The 21296-nt window shown below is 39.4% G+C and overlaps 1 protein-coding gene across 2 annotated transcripts; it reads left to right on the top strand.

Annotated features, from left to right (window-relative positions):
* Positions 1–6563: 6563 nt before the first annotated feature.
* Positions 6564–20682, top strand: gmfb (glia maturation factor, beta). 2 transcript variants are annotated; one of them, XM_047345361.1, is made up of 7 exons: positions 6564–6696; positions 10532–10628; positions 11584–11633; positions 11725–11774; positions 11890–11972; positions 12296–12369; positions 16544–20682. In XM_047345361.1, the coding sequence occupies exons 1-7, from the start codon at positions 6694–6696 to the stop codon at positions 16613–16615; spliced, it is 429 nt and encodes a 142-aa protein (XP_047201317.1). In that variant the 5' UTR covers positions 6564–6693; the 3' UTR covers positions 16616–20682. The 2 variants fall into 2 exon arrangements, with proteins under 2 accessions (XP_047201317.1, XP_047201318.1); XM_047345362.1 differs by lacking the exon at positions 6564–6696 and adding an exon at positions 9177–9197.
* The last annotated feature ends 614 nt before the right edge of the window (positions 20683–21296 follow it).

Here is a 21296-nt window from a genome sequence, read left to right as displayed (position 1 = left end):
GACAGTGGACAGTCACTGGTGTTGACTTTGCAGCAATCCCTCATACTGAGCATGCATATAGCGACAGTGGAGAGGAAAAACTCCCTTTTAACAGGAAGAAACCTCCAGCAGAACCAGGCTCAGTGTGAGCGGCCATCTGCCACGACCGACTGGGGGTTTGAGAGAACAGAGCAGAGACACAAAAAGAACAAAGAAGCACTGATCCAGGAGTTCTTTCTATGGGAAGGAAAAGTAAATGTTAATGGATGTAGCTCCTTTAGTCGTTTCACCTAGAAAGAAAGAACAGATAAACTCTGAGCCAGTTTTCAAGGTTAGAGTCTGAAAGAGAGCACATAGAGTTAGTTACAGTAAAAGCTCAGTCAATCGCCATGTCTAGGAGAGAGAAAGGGTTAAACACTAAAAGACAGGGCCATGTGGATCATCGGTAGAGGGTGAGCATTAAGTTGTTGCCAGCAGAAGCTTGGACGATGCCCCCCTCCAGAAAGGTGTCACAGGTAGACACAGAGCCAGGCCAGGTGTTGCTTCTAGGAAGAGAATAGAGAGAAAAAGGTTAAAAGCTGAAATTTGGAGAGTAGTGTGAGAATGTAGCGAAGAGGGTGAAAGTGGTCGTTATGTCCTCCAGCAGCCTAAGCCTATAGCAGCATAACTACACAGATAGTTTCAGTTCAGATTATTTAGTTAAACGGCGCTTATTTTCAACAATGTCGTCTCAAGGAACCCCACAAAGGGTCCCACCGATGGTCATTGTTATACTAAAAACCACAAGGATTGGGATACTTCCCTCTGTCAGACTAATTATAACCATTAGAAAAGAGAAGGGATCATACAGGTAGCAGAAATGGAGGGTGTGTTTGCACCTCAACTATAACTGAGCCGGTTTAGGCTAAACCTGACACCCCTTACTCCAACCAACAGGGAGGGAGGAAGGCGGAGGTAAAAATAAGGAAGATAGCTCAGGATAACCCAAGCCACTCAAAACTATAAGCTTTATCAAAAAGGAAAGTTTTAAGCCTAGACTTAAAAGTAGACAGGGTGTCTGCCTCACGGACTAAAACTGGGAGCTGGTTCCACAGGAGAGGAGCTTGATAACTAAAGGATCTGCCTCCCATTCTACTTCTAGAGACTCTAGGAACCACCAGTAAACCTGCAGTCTGAGAACAAAGTGCTCTGTTAGGAACATATGGAACAATCAGATCTCTGATGTATGATGGAGCTAAATCATTAAGGGCTTTATATGTGAGGAGGATAATTTTAAATTCTATTCTGGATTTAACAGGGAGCCAATGAAGGGAAGCTAAAATAGGAGAAATATGATCTCTCTTTTTAATTTTCATCAGAACTCTTGCTGCAGCATTTTGAATCAGCTGAAGGCTTTTAACTGCATTTTGTGGACATCCTGATAGTAGAGAATTACAATGGTCCAGCCTTGAAGTAACAAATGCATGGACTAGTTTTTCAGCATCAATCCTGGATAGGATATTTCTAATTTTGGCAATGTTCTGGAGATGAAAGAAGGACATCCAAGAAACCTGTTTAATATGGGATTTAAATAACATGTCCTGGTCAAAAGTAACACCAAGGTTTTTTACTTTATTACCAGAGGTCAATTTAATGCCATCCAGGTTAAGTGATTGACTAAGTAGTTTATTTTTTAAAGACACCGGTCCAAAGACGACAACCTCTGTCTTGTCTGAATTTAGAATCAAAAAATGTAAAGTCATCCAAGTTTTTATATCTTCAAGACATGCTTGCAGTCTATCTAACTGGTTGGGTTCATCAGGATTTATGGATAAGTAAAGCTGAGTTTCCAAGGGTTCGGAACTCCAGCAAATTTCTAGAATTGCGCCGCTCAAGGTGGCAGCAGGTTGGAGTAGCTCTATTACTTTTGATTCTGATTTACAAAGGACCCAGCCAGAGTATCGGGCATGCAGTATTATGTGTTTCACTGAGACATGGCTGCAGGATCATATCCCCGACTCCAGCGTCTCTCTGCCGGGCTTTTTAACCATACGAGCAGACAGAGATTTAAAGAGGAGCGGCAAATGTAAAGGAGGTGGACTGGCAGTACTTGTGAACAACAGATAGTTGAAGTGTCTGTGAAGTGTCATCTCTGCAGTCCAGATATTGAACTGTTGGCAGTAAGTTTTCGTCAATATTATTTACCCAGAGAGTTCACCAGTGTTATTTTGGCAACAGTTTATGTTCCACCTTCCGCTGTTGCCGACACTGCATGGGATGCCATCAGCTCAGTTGTTGCTAAGCTACAGACACAAAACCCCAATGCTTTTGTGGCAATTTCTGGTGATTTTAACCATGCTTCACTCTCTGCTACACTTCCAACATTTCAACAGTTTGTCAGCTGCTCTACCAGAGAAAACAAAACATTGGATTTGTTTTATGCAAATGTCAAGAACTCATACATCTCTACAGCAAGACCTCCTCTAGGCAAATCAGATCACAATCTTGTTTTTCTCTGCTCAAAATATAAGCCCCTTGTTCAGAGGCAACCTGTAATAAAGAGGACTGTGAGAAAATGGTCACAGGAAGCTGAAGAAGCCCTGCAAGGTTGCTTTGAGGCTACAGACTGGGATGCACTGTGCCAGCCACATGGAGAGGACATCAATGCCATGACTGAGTGTGTAACTGACTATATAAACTTCTGTGTGTATAACATCATCCCCACCAGAACCGTAAGATGCTTCCCCAATAACAAACCTTGGATCACCAGTGACCTGAAGGACCTGCTTAACAAGAAAATAGAGCCTTCAGAGAGGGAGACAGAGAATTATTGAGGAGTTTACAGAAGCAACTTAAAGTCAAGATAAGAGACAGCAAGGAGGTGTAGTACAAGAAGAAGCTGGAGAGCAAGCTCCAGTAAAACAATATCAGAGATGTGTGGACAGGGATGAAGAAGATCACAGGCTTCAAGCAGAAGGATGATCAGACCGATGGAGGTCTGGACAGAGCCAATGAACTGAATACATTCTTCAATAGGTTCAGTTCAGAAACAAGCTTCGCATCCTCCTCTCCTGCTCACAGCCAAACAGACATTGCACCCTCCTTTGACCCACAGGACCCACAGCTGTCCAGTAACACCTCAAATTTTTTATCTTCAACCTCAGCCCTAGACCCTTTTGCTTCTACATGTTTGCCTTCAACCATATCAGAAGATGCTGATGCTTCCTTTGCTTCCCCCTTCCACCTGTGAGTCTCAAGAAGTCAGGTGAAGATGCAACTGGAGAGACTGAATAGGAATAAGGCTGCAGGTCCAGATCATGTCAGCCCTAGAGTCCTGAAGGGCTTTGCAGAGCAGCTCTGTGGGATTCTGCAGCACCTCTTCAACCTTAGCTTGGCCCAGAAGAAGGTTCCGGTGTTGTGGAAGACCTCCTGTCTTGTTCCGGTACCAAAGAAAACTCACCCATCAGTCCTCAATGACAATAGACCTGTTGCCCTGACATCCCACATCATGAAGGTCCTAGAGAGACTCCTGTTGGCCCACCTGAGTAAGCAAACAGTAACCCATCAGGACCCCCTTCAGTTTGCTTATCGCTGTGGAGTTGGAGTTGAAGATGCCATCATACACCTGCTTCAACAAACCCACTGTCATCTGGGCAAAGCCAGTAGCACTGTGAGGATCGTGTTCTTTGATTTCTCCAGTGCATTTAATACAATCCAACCTGATTTGCTTTGTCAGAAACTCCAGAAGACTCAGGTGGAGGCCTCAACAATCTCCTGGATCAAAGACTACCTGACAAACAGACCACAATTTGTGAGACTGAAGGGTTATGAGTCTAACCAGGTAGTCAGCAGCACAGGAGCACCACAGGGGACTGTACTCTCACCATTTCTCTTCACTCTGTACACCTCAGACTTCCAGTACAAGACAGACTCCTGTCATCTGCAGAAATACTCGGATGATTCTGCAGTTGTGGGGTGGATCAGAGATGGACAAGAAGCTGAGTACAGGAAGGTGGTGGACCGCTTTGTGGCATGGTGTGGAAACAATCATCTCATTTTGAACATGACTAAAACAAAGGAGATAATTGTAGATTTTAAGAGAAACAGGAATAAGTCAAAAACTATTTCTATCATGGGAGAAGAGGTGGAGGTGGTGGAGGAGTATAAATACCTCGGTGTTCACCTGGACAACAGACTAGAGTGGAGATGCAACTGTGAAGCCATCTACAAGAAGGGACAGAGCAGACTGTAGTTCTTGAGGAAGCTTAGGTCCTTTGGTGTTTGCAGCAAGATGCTGCATATCTTCTATAAGTCTGTTGTGGAAAGTGTGATCTCTTCTACCATCATCTGCTGGGGAAGCAGCGTCAGAGCCAGGGACTTAAAAAAGCTCAACAAGCTGATAAAGAAGGCTGGCTCTGTTCTGGGGACTCCTCTAGAACCTCTGGAGATCATTGTACAAAGAAGGATTCTTCAAAAATTAAGAACATTATGGAGAACTCTGAGCATCCTCTTCATGAGACTGTTGTACAACAACAGTGTCTTCCGTCAGAGGCTTCTTCAGATCTGCTGTAAGACGGAGCGCTACAGGAGATCCTTCCTGCCCACAGCCATCAGCATCTACAACGGCTCTTTGAAGAAACCTTCATAATATGAGCTATAACAACATTTATTTTCCCTTTGGGGTTAATAAAGTATTTTTGAATTGAATTTGAATTTAATTTAATTGAAATCACAGTGAGAGCCATAATTCACAAATGGAGAAAACTAGAAACAGCAATGAACTTCTCAGAGTGGCTAGTCAGTGACGCATCTAGGAAATCAATAAAGAACCAAGAACAACATTTAAAAAACTGCAGGCCTCAGTTAAGGTCAGTATTCATAACTGAAAAATAAAAAAGATAATAGACAACAATGGAACAAAAAAAGGCCCACCTCACATTCCAAAAACAATCTTGATGGACTTTTAGGAAAACATTCTGTGGGCTGATGAGATAGATGTGGAACTTTTTAGAAGGTTTGCATCATGTTATGTTTGATGTAAAACTAACACAGCAATTCAGAAAAAGAACCAAACATCATATCTACAGGGAAACATGGTTGTGGTCTTGTTATGGTCTGGGGCTGCTTTGCTGCTTCATGACCTAAAATCCTGACGGAGAATGTCCAGCCATCAGCTTGTGAAGGTTTCAGAGATGCTTAGTGAAAGTCTGGGCTTAAATCCAAATAGGATGCTGTGGCATGACCTTAACCAAGTATTAAAACAATTCTGCAAAGAAGAGGGTGTCCTCTACAATAATTTAAAAGACTCATTGCCAATTATTACAAATCCTCCATGGCAGGTGTTGCCACCAAGGTTGGTTCTTAGATTAATTAGGTTAATTAAGAATATATATATATATATATATATTTCAAATTTTTCTGTTGATCTGAAACATTTAAGTCTGACAAAACAGCAAAAACCTAAGAAAACACTCCAAGTCACAACACTCCAATCTTTAAATGTGCTTTATTTTGTAGATCAATTGAATTCATTTTACCCAGCGCCTGATCCCAGCACAAAAATCCCCTCAGTGCAGTTTGTATAAAAATATTTATATTCAAATTTAATCTGTTCATTTTAGTCATGTATATTGAATCCATTGAGTCCAATTCTATGTAATTAAAATGTTGTCTCCCATCCCGAGGAAGCATGGAGCAATAGTGAAATAATAATTATGTTATAGTATAGTATCCATCCATCCATCCATCCATCCATTTTCTATACCCATTTCATTATAATATAATATAATATAATATAATATAATATAATATAATATAATATAATATAATAATACAATATAATATAATATGATATAATATAATATAATAATGGCCTAATTTAAAATGGCATAACTGAAATGTCCCCTGAAAAGTGGCCAATAATAGCTTAATAAAAGGTTGGAAAATGGTTGAATTGCATCAGAAATGTTTGCTATCACTGTTTGGGATTACACAGGAGTTTTTTTATGCTTCACTTTAAAGACGTTTTTTTTGCAAATGTTTCATGTAGTAGACAGTTGATATTGCAGAGTTTGCTAAGCTTTTTATGTTCAAAAATATTTTTGTGGGTTTGAAACAAAAAAGTACAATTAGGATTAAATTTGATTAAAAAGTAAAAAAATAAGATCATATTTTCCTCGACATTATTGTTCCACTACTGTACCTTTACTAAAATGTTCAGACTGTAATAAGAAAACAAAAAATAAATAAACAATGCTTAGATGATAGTTTACACCAGTGACAAGGTAAAAGCTCAATAATTCTTCTCTAAAAATGTATTTAAATAGTAAACATAGCTTAAAGTCAAAACCTTTGTGGATTCATGAAATTTACAAGATAATGTTACTAAAAAAGCTTTTGGTATTTTTATACACGTACAATGCGACAGATTTATGTTATAACAAATAAGAAAGAAAAAAAATAATAGCCAAAAAGGTCGATGACATTTTCATAAATATAATCAAATATAAATATTTGATTGTTTATGGTATTACACGACTTTGTGATATTTGTTGTAGCTTTCCATTCCCTTGCACAGATTTTGTCTAGCATGGTTTGAAGTAGGGGGAGCCTGTAAGGGATTGGCCAAACCAGTCACAGGATGATGAGAAGTAAAGAGGAAAAAAAAACACTGAAAGCGTTCCTGCCATTCAGAACAGCAGCTGCGGCTTCAGGGAGATTTTTAACTCTACAATTATGGTAAGTTGTTATGTTTCCTTGCGAACGAGCTGCTTCCGTTTGCGCCTCTGCGGATATTATCAGCACTGGTAACACTCAAGAAGTTTTCAGGAATTTTCATTAAAAGTGACATCGGAGATTGCTGAGCGTTAGCCTGCTAGCCTAGCATTACTTCCACCCTGTGTGCTTTCACTGCGTCAATGTAGCCGACACAGGCACAATCTACTTCCGGTGCGATTTAAAAAACAATAAATACGAGGTCCGTCAAGCCTGAGGTTATTGTTCATATTTGCCAGTTTCATACTTTGTGTAGTTTAATTTTGATAGTTGAGTTTAAATACCACCATCAACGGATGTTATTTGCTTTGATAATACTCTATCCAGACCTTACATTAGTCATATTTTATGTTAATATAGGGAACATAAATGTTAAACGTGATTGATCAATTTTTTTCGTTTGGGTTCAGGGTTCCAGCATAGTCTAGAAATTTCATCAGATGTGTAGAATATAACTTAAATATTTTCTAGGTTTGGGTAAACATTGAAAATAAAGCTAGTGTGTGGCAAAACATTAATATTTTCAGGCTTTTCCAAGTCCTGTTATCTATCGATCCTCGTTCATTTCCCTTTATTATAGTCCCTGGCTTTCATGGGATCTGTATTTAAAGCTTGAGTAATGTAAAACTTTCTGCCAGAAATTCATTAAATTACCGTAAAATGAGCAGAGAAATCTGGATATTTGAGGCTGGAAAAATGAAGGATGCTCACATAAAACAAAATTGTAAGAATCACGAGGGTTCGTCAGTTATCTTACGGTTTTGTTTCCGAAATGTCTGACAAACGCTTTTATTTTGAAGTGTAAGCTGTCGTGTTTCCTGCCTCAGTGTGCGGGTACCTTACCGCAGGCAGCTGGGTTTTAACACGTCTGGCTGCTGGGAGCTGCCTTAACGCTAGCTTCCCTGCTCACCCCGGTGAGCAATGCTTCCCTCCTGCTTTTCTGCGTGTTGTGACAGCTCGATGCTCCGCGCTGTCTGCCGATATGACTCTTTCACTGTCAGGACATGAGAGGCAGTTCTAGTCAGATAGCAGAGGTTAATTCCCTGTCGCCTCCTGGCTGAATTATCAGCCTTACTGACCATAGCTATTTGGAGAGCCTAGAGGAATGTGAACTAAAAGCAAAAAGCTGTGTTGTTCTTTAGTTGTCATTTCTGTTCCCTTACCAATGCCCGTAGCAGTTTTTCCTTAAAGACCCAACCCACACACGCAGCAATCTCATCTTAATCTGTAAGGATCTCTCCAAGAGCTCAGTGAAATCCTGCCTCCCACCAGCCATCTGTTCAGGAAGGCGCAATCAAAGATTTGCAGTGTCTGCAGAGACTTTTAAAGATTTTTTGAAATGTTTTTGTGATTTGGTTATGTAATGCCATGCGTGTGGACGTGACGGAGACCAATAATATCCTGTTCAGACAGGAGGATTGTTTTCCTTTCTGGATGAAAACCTCTGGATTCAGATCAGGCAGATTAGAAGTGCTGCTGTTGTATTTATTTATGGTTTAATTAGCAATAGGTTTTACAGTTTGATTTACTTTATAATGATGAAAATACTAGTTTTCAAAAGGCTTAGGCCAGTATAAGATTTTCACAAGAAGACTTATTCCTACTGTTGGAAAAAATAATATAACATACATGACTTATTTAATATATATTTAATCAAAAATAAAGAATCTCCATTACATAATGTGCACAACATTGTACATTTTTGCTTTTATGCTTTTTAGAGAGTAACACAATCATAACAAACTGATATTAGCTGGTTAATTAGTTGGGTTGTCTGCTCAGGTAAATCCTGCAGTCAGCTGCTTAACAGGCTTGCTGAAAGTGCACTATTGGATATGGTTGTGGGAAGCTAGACGCCATTGCAGTAATGACTGCCAACTTTGTTAGTAAAAGTTAAAACTTGGTACATCTGGAACCTTTTGTGCATACCAACACTAGTTTACAACACAAAGACAGGCGCTTCATTACTTTATGCTATGTAGTAAAGTCAGAGGAAACTTCGGGCACTCCTAACACTTTCTCTGGCTTCTCATTAAGAGAACTTTAAACTGTTTATTTTGTTTTTTTAGCTGTTTTGAAACCCTAACATTTTATAACCTCAGTACATGTTACCGGTAACTGGTTGGTGCCTAATTTCTTTCTTCACATTCTCAGCCTTTCATGCCTGGATCATTGCAGATCATCAGTGCACAAGCATGCAAAAGTCATACAAATCCTAAAATAGAACATTAATTACTTAAGCCCTGATGTTAGATATTCATTAGCCTTTTTCAGTAACTCAAAAAGTGTGAGCAGGAAGCAGGTGAATCTTCAAACTGTCGATTTAAATCAGCATGTGGAGCGACCTGTTTGTTTTATGCTTTGCAGAAAATTTGCCCAGAGGGCAGAAGTTGGATGCGAGGAAACACTTCTTGTTGTAGGCAAGGGTGGGGCAGAATGAGATCTTCACAGTATCTTATCACTGGGTAAAAAAAAAAAGGGTTTTCTGTTTTTCCACAAATACCAAATACTTTATGTAAGTTTAAAAAAAAAATTAAAACCAGAAAAGTACCAGTTAATCCCGCTGCATAAATAATATTACATCAATTGAAACTGTAATAACAGTGCTATTCATACCATAAATTTGTTACTTTAATGAGTTTTTTTCCTATTGTACACAATATTTGACCTTTTTGCCATTCTGCTCTTTATAGAGTAGCCCAAGTCTAGCATGCTGATGTTAGCTGGTTAATCAGTCAGGCTATCTGCTCAGGTAGAGCCTTTAGTCAGCTGCTTAAACAGACATGCTGTTTATAGCTTACCAACTGTAGTTTTATAACAACATTACCTTACTAAGAGGTTGTTGGTGCTCCTTTAATTTTCACATCATGACTGTCTGTGTTTTTTGTGACTGGAAATATTTCCAAACAGACAAATTTCGCATTTTTGTGACAGTCGGCTGGCGGTTGGTCAGCCAGCTCACCGGCAGTGTGCAGCAACAAGTGGTGGGGGGTGGACAATGCTGCATTATTCTATATTGGCTTCTCTGTTGTTTTTCAGCATGGGGAAAAATACTAGATGAGGCAGGTGGGAGATCTGTTAACGGTTAACTGCAATGAGAGTGTGCCGCGTCTGTTTATGTTATGCTGTGCAGAAAATTTGACTATTTGCCCTGAGGGCAGAAGTCAGAGGGACAATGTGTGGATGTGAGGACATACTTCCTGTTGCACATGCAGTGTATCTGTTTGAATGTTACAGGCTGTTATTAAAAACACGCTTTATTATTTAATACTGATTGTTACAATAATGATGTACAGTATATCATTTTATAATATCATATGCAAGGATAACACTGCTCATTAGCATCAAGGCAGTAACATCATAATTATTATTATTGCTCTTGTTATGGGTTCCCATTTTTGCAATGAACATTATTAAATATTTGATCTTTTGGGATACAAACTGCCATTGGGCTCCTGCACACCTGCACTTTTGTATAAAATGGACAAGACAAAAAAACAACAGCAGATTTGACGCTGTAAACATTGCATGTCTGTAAATCTTTGTTGTTTTTCTTTGTTCACATTCTCTACTTTTTTCATGGGAAAAACAAATCTTTGGGATGATTCTCGAAGCACATGTTTTCAAGATTTATATATTAACTAATACATTTAGAAGAAGGAGTGAGTTATGCAGCTTGATTCAATTAAGCTTCGATTATGCTTTAGATTTCTAGATATTACTGACATGAGTGGCTTATTTTATTTTATTTTTTTTAAACCTATGAATCTGTAGCCATTTCCCCCCCTTTTCTGGTCAGAGTGAATCACTGGTCGTGTGTGATGTGCATGAAGATCTGGTGAAGAAGCTGAAGGAGTTCCGCTTCCGGAAGGAAACCAATAATGCGGCCATCATTAGTAAGTCGCTCACCGTGTTCTGTTACTTGTTCATCATTAATGTTTGGTTTTGTGTTCATAATCTCTTAAAAAAAGCGGGGTCAAATCGCAGCAATCCTCTCCACACTCAGCCTTTAAAAATCCAACATGTGCAAATAGGTGAAGCTTTAATAATGGGGGAAAAATTAAGTACACCTGCTTTTAATTATAAGGTTTTACAAATCAGGACATAATGAAAATGGTACAGGTTCTAAAATTATTTAAATCTAAACTCAAGTTAACAAAACCCACAACAGATTCCACACTCTCATTAATTATTCAAGTAAAGATGAAGCCAAAATGGACCACCTGTGTGTGCAAAACCGAAATTACACACCTCGATGTTTCGACATTATTTTGAATCATGGGTTGCACATAGTTGTCCAGGCATAACTTTTTCATTTTGGCTTGTAAAGACTGGATTATTTTTATGATGAAATATAAAACCCGAGACTAAAAACAATACAGTTCCATGACAGGAGTTTTATGAATTATGGATTCCTCTCATGCAAGAACTTTAACTTAATCAAAGAAATTTCTATTACAATCCAGGCCAAATTGTCTTAACTACTGATTTTTGTTATTTGTTTAATGTCAAACTTTTTTGTGCTTATTTATTCAAGTTTGACTTAAAATATAGTTGGGGAAATAAAGTTAAACTCATGGTGGTACTATGAGTCATGTCTAAATCCAGCAGAGTGCAGAACTGTAAAAATGAAAACAGCACAAGCTTTATGCTCCACCCTGTTGGGTTCAGAATGTCATTTCTGCTGAATGGGATTAGCCTTGTGTTTGCATGACAGGGACTCTCTCAAAGGCAAAACACCAAATGCAGAGGGTAATATTGCTTGAGGTTCTTGGTATCTATCCCTCTGAAACACACTGTTTTCATACCAGCAGATTCAGTTATTGACCTTGTTGTTTTTGTGTCTTCCAGTGAAGATTGATAAAGAAAAGCAACTCGTTATTCTTGAAGAAGAGCATGAGGTAAGTTATTTTTAATACCCTGTCTGTTACTCTTGTACTGATTTTTAAATTCAGTATATAGAATACGTTTTGAAACAAATGTTTCTTTTAGGATATATCACCTGATGAGCTAAAGGATGAGCTGCCTGAGAGGCAACCCAGATATCCTTTTGAACTGAGAGAGTCTGAATGTTACTTTATCTTATAATAAAATGTAATTACGCATGAGTTATTTCCCTGGAATGTAAACACAGGTACTGACCTTAGCACAGGAAACATTCGTCGTCTACAGTTATAAGTATCAACATGATGATGGACGTGTGTCTTATCCGCTCTGCTTCATTTTCTCCAGTCCAGTGGGTAAGGCTATTTCTTTAGCAGGGGTCTCAAACTGCAGTCCATGGGTGATGGTGTCCAGCAATTTTTAAATGTAGATCTGCTTCAAAAATAAATAAAGGCCATTAGTATGCAGGAGATTGTTTCCTTGATGAACCTGAATGCAGGCTGAATTTAATTCAGCCATTTGATTCAGGTGTGTCAAACCAAGGACACATCTAAGAGTTGAAGGACACCGGCCTCCAAGGACTGGAACTTTGAGGCCACTGATTTTGAAGCATAAGTTTAGAGTTGCCCTTTCAAGCACCTTTTTTTTCCTAACATGTTCATTTATTTATGGTTGGCAGGTTGCAGACCGGAGCAGCAGATGATGTACGCAGGAAGCAAAAACAAGCTGGTGCAAACGGTTGAACTGACCAAGGTTGGTGAATCTCTTAAAATATTAAACTTAAACAATAGGCTATTAGATTTGGACGGATATTCATAAGCAATTAGGTAGATAAGTTATTTTGTACTCAGACCAGTCAAAGCTGACGTCAGTGAAAATGAGCCCCTTGTTTGGGGAAAAACATGAGTATTTTCCTGTTGTAACTCTGTGCCTTGGAGTGTAAGGAACCTGTTCTGGTTGGTGTTTGTGATGCTAAAGTTTACTGTGTTTTCTTTAGGATAAACCATCTGTCAATGCCCTGCGTCAGCCAAAACATGGTAATATCAGGAATGAATTCAATTCAGTTTTATTTATATAGCGCCAATTCACAACACATGTCGTCTCAAGGTACTTCACAACAGTCAGGTACAGGGGTTGGACAATGAAACGGAAACACCTGTCATTTTAGTGTGGGAGGTTTCATGGCTAAATTGGACCAGCCTGGTAGCCAGTCTTCATTGATTCCACATTGCACCAGTAAGGGCAGAGTGTGAAGGTTCAATTAGCAGGGTAAGAGCACAGTTTTGCTCAAAATATTGAAATGCACACAACATTATGGGTGACATACCAGAGTTCAAAAGAGGACAAATTGTTGGTGCACGTCTTGCCGGCGCATCTGTGACCAAGACAGCAAGTCTTTGTGATGTATCAAGAGCCACGGTATCCAGGGTAATGTCAGCATACCACCAAGAAGGACGAACCACATCCAACAGGATTAACTGTGGACGCAAGAGGAAGCTGTCTGAAAGGGATGTTCGGGTGCTAACCCGAATTGTATCCAAAAAACATAAAACCACGGCTGCCCAAATCACGGCAGAATTAAATGTGCACCTCAACTCTCCTGTTTCCACCAGAACTGTCCGTCGGGAGCTCCACAGGGTCAATATACACGGCCGGACTGCTATAGCCAAACCTTTGGTCACTCATGCCAATGCCAAACGTTGGTTTCAATGGTGCAAGGAGCACAAATCTTGGGCTGTGGACAATGTGAAACATGTATTGTTCTCTGATGAGTCCACCTTTACTGTTTTCCCCACATCCAGGAGAGTTACGGTGTGGAGAAGCCCCAAAGAAGCGTACCACCCAGACTGTTGCATGCCCAGAGTGATGGTTTGGGATGCCATATCATGGCATTCCCTTGGCCCAATATTTGTGCTAGATGGGCGCGTCACTGCCAAGGACTACCAAACCATTCTTGAGGACCATGTGCATCCAATGGTTCAAACATTGTATCCTGAAGGTGGTGCCGTGTATCAGGATGACAATGCACCAATACACACAGCAAGACTGTTTAAAGATTGGTTTGATGAACATGAAAGTGAAATTGAACATCTCCCATGGCCTGCACAGTCACCAGATCTAAATATTATTGAGCCACTTTGGGGTGTTTTGGAGGAGCGAGTCAGGAAACGTTTTCCTCCACCAGTATCATGTAGTGACCTGGCCACTATCCTGCAAGAAGAATGGCTTAAAATCCCTCTGACCACTGTGCAGGACTTGTATATGTCATTCCCAAGACGAATTGACGCTGTATTGGCCGCAAAAGGAGGCCCTACACCATACTAATAAATTATTGTGGTCTAAAACCAGGTGTTTCAGTTTCATTGTCCAATCCCTGTACATACATTCAAATTAATCCTAACCATTGAACAGTGCAGTCAGATTCAGTTATTTATTCAAATTGGATAAAAAGTTTTTCTATCTAAGGAAACCCAGCAGATTGCATCCAGTCAGTGACTTGCAGCATTCACTCCTCCCGGATGAGCATGTAGAGACAGTGGACAGTCACTGTTGTTGACTTTGCAGCAATCCCTCATACTGAGCATGCATGTAGCGACAGTGGACAGGAAAAACTCCCTTTTAACAGGAAGAAACCTCCAGCAGAACCAGGTTCAGTGTGAGCGGCCATCTGCCACGACCGACTGGGGGTTTGAGAGAACAGAGCAGAGACACAAAGAAGCACTGATCCAGAAGTACTTTCTATGGGAAGGAAAAGTAAATGTTAATGGATGTAGCTCCTTTAGTCGTTTCACCTAGAAAGAAAGAACAGATAAACTCTGAGCCAGTTTTCAAGGTTAGAGTCTGAAAGAGAGCACATAGAGTTAGTCACAGTAAAAGCTCAGTCAATCGCCATGTCTAGGAGAGAGAAAGGGTTAAACACTAAAAGACAGGGCTATGTGGATCATTGGTAGAGGGTGAGCATTAAGTTGTTGGCAGCAGAAGCTCGGACGATTCCCTTCTCCAGAAATGTGTCACAGGTAGACACAGAGCCAGGCCAGGTGTAGCTTCTAGGAAGAGAAAAGAGAGAACAAGGTTAAAAGCTGAAATAACAGCAAATAATACAAAATTGGAGAGTAGTGTGAGAATGTAGCAAAGAGGGTGAAAGTGGTCGTTATGTCCTCCAGCAGCCTAAGCCTATAGCAGCATAACTACAATTCTAGCAGCGTTTGAGTGGACTGGAGAGCACACACTCTCTTTTTCATGCGTTCCCCTGCTTGCATTCTCATGTTCTCAGCTTCCATCCATACAATATTGGTAGTACCTTTGCTATGCTATATTCCTAGGTAGTATCTGAACTTGCCACCTTGATTAGATGATAGCTTAAACTATCAAGTTTAGAGCAAAATCCTGCAAACTCTGAACAAAGCATCTTGGGCTCAGTTGCCTCAGAACTAAGCATCTTGGGTTGAGCAATTTTTGACCAAAATTCATCTGGTTCATCAGTCTCAGAAACGAAGAGCTTTGGGTTGTGTAACATTGGAATGAAGCGTCTCAGGACGAGCAACCTCAGGAGGAAGAGCCTACCCCCTGAGCCATTTTGCAGTGGGGTTAAGGTCTGGACTCTGTGGTGACCAATCCATGTGTGAGAATGCCTCATGTTCCCTGAACCACTCTTTCACAATTCGACCCCGATGAATCCTGGCATTGTCATCTTGGAATATGCCCGTGCCATCAGGGAAGAACAAATCCATTGATGGAATAATCTGGTCATTCAGTATATTCAGGTAGTCAGCTGACCTCATTCTTTCAACACATACTGTTGCTGAACCCAGACCTGACCAACTGCAGCAACCCCAGATCATAGCACTGCTCCTACAGGCTTGGACAGTAGGCACTAGGCATGATGGGTGCATCACTTCACCTGCCTCTTTTCTTACCCTGATGCCCCCATCACTCTGGAACAGGGTAAACCTGGACTCATCAGACCATACGACCTTCTTCCATTGCTCCAGAGTCCAATCTGTATGCTCAACAATGACACTCCTGCTCTAGTCTTTACCACCTGTAGTTGTTTTATTGTGCCTTTTTTGCTCTTTTGGTTGATAAAAGCTTGGTGTATTTTGGGCCTGGGTCAAAATACCACCCAGATGAGGCCAGTGAAAGATCATCTTTCACTGGCCTCATCCAGTTATAAACTGTTTCAGTCTTTGTTGTAGCTGCATTTTCTTTTCCAGGACATACTTTCCATTATATTCTGTATACTGATGTAGGCTATACAAGAAAATCCATTTCTTCTTCTGTTTTATTTTACCAGCATCGTGGTGCAGATTGGCCAATACATGGCGCACTGATGCGTATTTTGATTGACAGCTGATGCGGCTCTGTGATGATGACTGCAGCTTTCTTTACATTTCAGAAAAGCTCCAGTCGAACAGTTTTTTGACTCATCAGAATTTGACCCAGTCAAATGCGGGACATTGTTTTTGTTTGAGGAACACGGAGACAGGAGTGAAAAATGTGCCGCAGTCCCGCACAAATTGGGACATCTGGTCACCCTAATGCCAGTAGATGTCACTAAATCCTTGGCCCGGGTTTTGGTCCTGTTTATAAGTAGGGAAACACAATGACTTGTTGTTAAGTTATATAAAAAAAAATTTCTTTCACTTGGGTATTGGATCACATTATGTTTTGCCTTATAATTATTTGTCATATTTATTTATTTATACTTGAATTCTAAAACATGCATGTTAGTGAAAGCTCAGCTCTGGTGCTCCAAAGCACCAGAAAACAGGACCCAAAAACCTTTGTCTCAACCTCAGGTTTGTTGGTTTTTGGAACAAAGTTATCCCATTTACTCTGCAGCAATTTGAGATCTAAATGCAGGATGTTCAACAGCCAATCTTTGGTCTTATTAATTTTTTCCCCCTTTTTTTTAAATTTTTTATAGGTGTTTGAGATCAGAAACACAGAGGACCTAACAGAAGAGTGGCTTAGAGAGAAACTTGGATTCTTTCGCTAAAGTCGTCTCATCCCAGAGGGTTTGGGATGTGAGGAGGATCCTAACTGCACCACCTGTATCATCTTTCAAGAAGAATACACTACAGATTTTACCTTCCTCTCCAGGTGGACCTGATTTAAATAGTTTTTGCAAATGTGTCGTTAAAGGCCAAATCGGTGAGGTTGAGGATATTATTACAATTCAGCCAGAAGGTTCAGACAGTCACAACAAGAGTTTGAGTACTTCTTTGTGACCCAGCAATTATGACGCTATCTAAACCTCACCCATCTGGTTGCCTGAATCTTCAAATGCTATTTGACGCAGGCCTGCTTTTGCCTCCCATACCATTTCTCCATTTGCCAATGATGTCTGTACTGAATTAACACTCCCATAGTTCTTAAAGTGAACAGAAATGAAATGTGCGTATCCTCCTTTCCAAAGCATGCTCATCCAGGAGAATCTAGCGTCTTTGTAACAGTTTCCGTTTCCTTAAGAAGTTTACACTCAACCTTTTTATAACTGAGACCCTCCTCAGTTGATCTGTTTTTACCTTTCTTTATTTTGTGTGGTATTTGGAGGTCTTATTGGCTAATCTTTATTATTATTGTTGTTGTTATTATTATTTCTGGTGTCTGTAGGTTAGATTTATGTTGAACTTGGAGCATTATTTCCTTTCATTTGATTAGTTGTAGCTAGAATCCAGAAAACACTACTGAGGTCCTTCAGTATTCATCCAAGGGCATTTAAATTATGAGGTGCATACTGTAGTTCCTTCCCAAGAAGACATGAACACTCGCACATAGTGAGGTAACATGAGCACAGGAATGAGAAATTGGGGCTGCACATATTCAGTGCCTTGCCAAAGTCTTCACGCCTGTTGAACTTTTTCACATTTTGTCACGTTATAAACACAAACTGGGTCTTGGTGATGCTATTTCTTCAATAATGTTTGAGAATCACACCTCTGATGGCTTCACAGAACAGCTGTAATTATACTGTGATTAAGCTGCTCCAGAGCTACAACTTGCAGCTCTTTAGGTCCTTCACAGTGGCTGATAGAGAATTAAGCATTGTTTATAAATGTAAAGGTAATAAAAATGGATTGTTTATGTAATATTTCTTTATTCTCATGCTCTATCTGCATACAATGTTTACAATAGAATGACACCGATGGTACAAGGAGGAATTTTATTTTCTTACTCTTCCTATACAAAAAAATGACAAAGGACAATAGTATCTTACTGGGAAAAAAATGCAATTTATGGAGTGAATGCTCCTAAAATTTGAGTTTTCTTTTTTTGAATGGTAATTGTTTTTTTTTTCTGCTCTAGGCAAACTTTATTCAGTAAGAGCAAGAGCAAAACTGGCTTTTGGGTTTGTAAAGGTTGCTGACCCCTGGCCTATCACATAAAATCCCAATAAAATAAATCAGTTTGTTGTTGAAATGTAACATCATATGGAAAAGCTCAAAGCTTCACTTTTGCAAGGCACTGTAGCCCTGTTGGTGTGATAGTGGAGGATTTTTTATTCCTGTTTAAAGAAAAAAATCCAACATGAATCATGGATAATGTCTTGGAGCTGCAGATTTGTTACACGGTCATAACCAGGGTACAATATTTCAAAAAACATTCCAAACAGAAACCTTCTATTTTCCTCAAAACTCTAGCGACCATGATGGCGATGACAACAGTGCACACAGGGTCTGATATGTTTTTAATCTACTGGGTTACTATCTCTTTATGGGGAGGTTGTTGGCTATACTGTTTTACTGAATGTTGATTAATTCTCATGTAAAGCCACTTTATTTGCTTTGTAGTTGTGTCAGCCTTAAGAATAATGGTGCAACTCTTCAGAATGTTGGTTGTGCTTCATATATTAGACGTTGGGCCGTTTACACTTTCCATAAAAACCTACTATAGCTTCCTCATACTGAAATGTGGCAGCTGCTTATATGTAGTTCCAGTCTCAAAGTCCTAACTATAAAAAGTGTTTCAGGTGATCTGTATTCTGTGTCGGTGCAGGATTTTAGCTTGTTTAGTACATTCTAAATATGATGTGGAGCACAGTGTTAAACTACAGAAGTGTCACTGCCCAATAGGCATGGGCCGCATACCCGTATCACTGTTTTAAAACTTTGCAATTTCAGAATTGCTAAAGTATTCTGTCATACTGTTTGAAGTACTTTATTGTGATGCCTGGGAAAGTGCTGGAGTGACCAGAGTTTTCTCCAGTATGGGTTAAAGCAGTGTCTCCCCCTCCCCCACCTGTTGTTGCACATCGCAAGTGAGTTCAGGAAAATTGGTACACTCTTCTCTCTAACAAGTCAAATTTGTTACTTTGGAAATATTTTTGATTAAGAAAAGCAGGAACCGTTATGGTGTGCTACGTTAAACTGTACGTTAAAACTACAATTGGCAAGCTACTAGCAGCCAAACCGGCCCAGGCCTATTGTCCAAACACTGTCTGGCTTGCACCATGCCCAAAACAGCATTATATATTTTTTTATACATGTTCTAAAAAAGCACAACCAGTCTCTAAACCAGTCGGAGTACAAGCAACTCCGAATAATCTGGAAAACTAGTTAAAAGCTACACAGACATTGTTTTTTAATAAGAAATGTACACCAAATCCTGCAGTGACTTATTTTTATGTGATGGTGAGAAAAATCCTAAATGGTGATTGGCTCAGGAGGATTTCTGATTGGTATTAAAAGCATCGTACCACCTCGGTATATTGGTCAGATCTTTAGAGGAAAGAAAATGGGCACATATGAACTCCATGTCTCATCAGTGTCGTCTCTGAGTGCAGGCTTTTTGAATGAAAAAGGGAGGGTAAAAGTCTGTAAACGTTGACACAAAAACATGTCATACGGTTATGCTCATCAATGCCTTGTCTTCATTTCTTTTTATCTTCTGTGTATATTTGGAAAATTCAAAGCGGATAATTACGCTTCTTGCTAAAACAAAGGAAAAATCCTGACATTTTTGTAACTCAAATCCTATTTTCTCCTGCTTATGATACATAATAGATACTCGGAGCATAACAGACACGGACTGCTCCTGTGTTCATGATAGCCACACTTGCATAGCAGAACATAGGTTATACCAGCAAGAACAAGGGGACACAACTGTAAACACCTTTTCATATGGTTACTGATCCCATTAAAACTTAGATATGCACTGCCTGCCCTGTATGATGAAGCTACGGGAGAGAATTAGTGAAGTTTACTATTTGACACTATCATTTCACCAACCAACACTAAATTTCTTTAAAAAAACGTATGGAATATATTGTGGATCATCCAGTCAGGGCATTGTGGGCTAACTCTGAAATGTGCAATGTGCGGGTTTTTATGTGAATAAAAAAAAACGAACTGTCTTTCAGAATTCTCCAGATGTCAGAAATGTGGACAGATACTGTAAAACGAATGCTTTCTCTACTGAATGTAAACCACTTCCATCAAACTTTCCTAGCATCACAGAATTGTTTCTCTCACATGAGAACTCTTTAAAAACAGAATCAAAATCTTTACATCTAAAGCATCCAGAGCCAGTACTACGAAGCAGTAAGAGAACTTCAGATTCAGCACTTGGTTTTCAGCATCACATAGCAGGAAAGCTCGATGCTTATTGCCTTCATGCTTCACAACTTGCGATTATTCATCAGCTAACAAATCCACCTGTTTAGTATGACTTACTATCTGGTCTTTGCATACTTGCTGATTCTTTATAAAATACTTGATGTTTGTTATATTAGGTAGAAATGAAATGTAGTAAACTGTCTTCTGTGTAACAAAATCAGCCTCACCTTTGGTTTCGAGCCTTGCATCTGGTTATATCCTGTGGATTCCTGAACTTCTGCTGTGTGTTTAAATAGTTGTAAATCTGGCCTTCTGAATCATTTACTTTAACCTGCGAATGTGTAGTTTAGCTGAACAAGTGTCCTCCGATCAAATGCCTATTATATTTTCTTCCATTTTTACTAAAAACTGAAACATATACAATAACTAGCTGTCTCATGACCTCAGTGAAACTTTACACATTTGTATTCCTGTGTCTGTTGTCCAAATAAACTGATGGTGATGTCTACTCGTCGGCTCTCCAGAGACTGTTTTTATCTGTAGAAAACACGAGTACTAATTCGAAAATCAAAAAATGGCTGTTTCACTGTTTTTTGGCCTGAAGACAACCCTAAATTCAGGCCGACTGGAGAAAACACAACTAATACTTATGGTAGTGCTATTAACAAAATAGAGTTAAGGCACCAGTGTTTACAAACAATTTTTTAATAAATCTGAATGTTGCGTAGGATGATCCAGTTCTTATTTACAAATCCAAGTGATATAGATTTTGAAGTACAGAAAAATTTATTTTAGTCCATAGTATGCCAAAAAAGCTGCAAAATGGCCATATTCCATACCCCGAAAATCACAAGTCAATTTTAGCATTCTGTTATTTAATGATTTGTGGAACATACAGATAATAAAACCTGAAATAGTATTCAGGTAGCTAACAGTAATTATTTTGTACTAGAGTTTGTTTTTTTCAAACTCCAGAAAACAAATCTGGAAAAATTGAGACTGGAAAATTGTGGAATTTTTAAATAAAAAAATTGCAATGAAACTAATTGTAGATGAAGGATAAAATGTGGAAAGTTCTGAGGGATTTGAACACTTTTGCATTGTTTCTCTGTACTGACATGT

This window comes from Girardinichthys multiradiatus, chromosome 19, assembly GCF_021462225.1.
Source record: "Girardinichthys multiradiatus isolate DD_20200921_A chromosome 19, DD_fGirMul_XY1, whole genome shotgun sequence".
Lineage (NCBI taxonomy): Eukaryota > Metazoa > Chordata > Actinopteri > Cyprinodontiformes > Goodeidae > Girardinichthys > Girardinichthys multiradiatus.
Note: the sequence above shows the minus strand (reverse complement) of the source record. Positions and strands in the feature narration are given on the sequence as shown.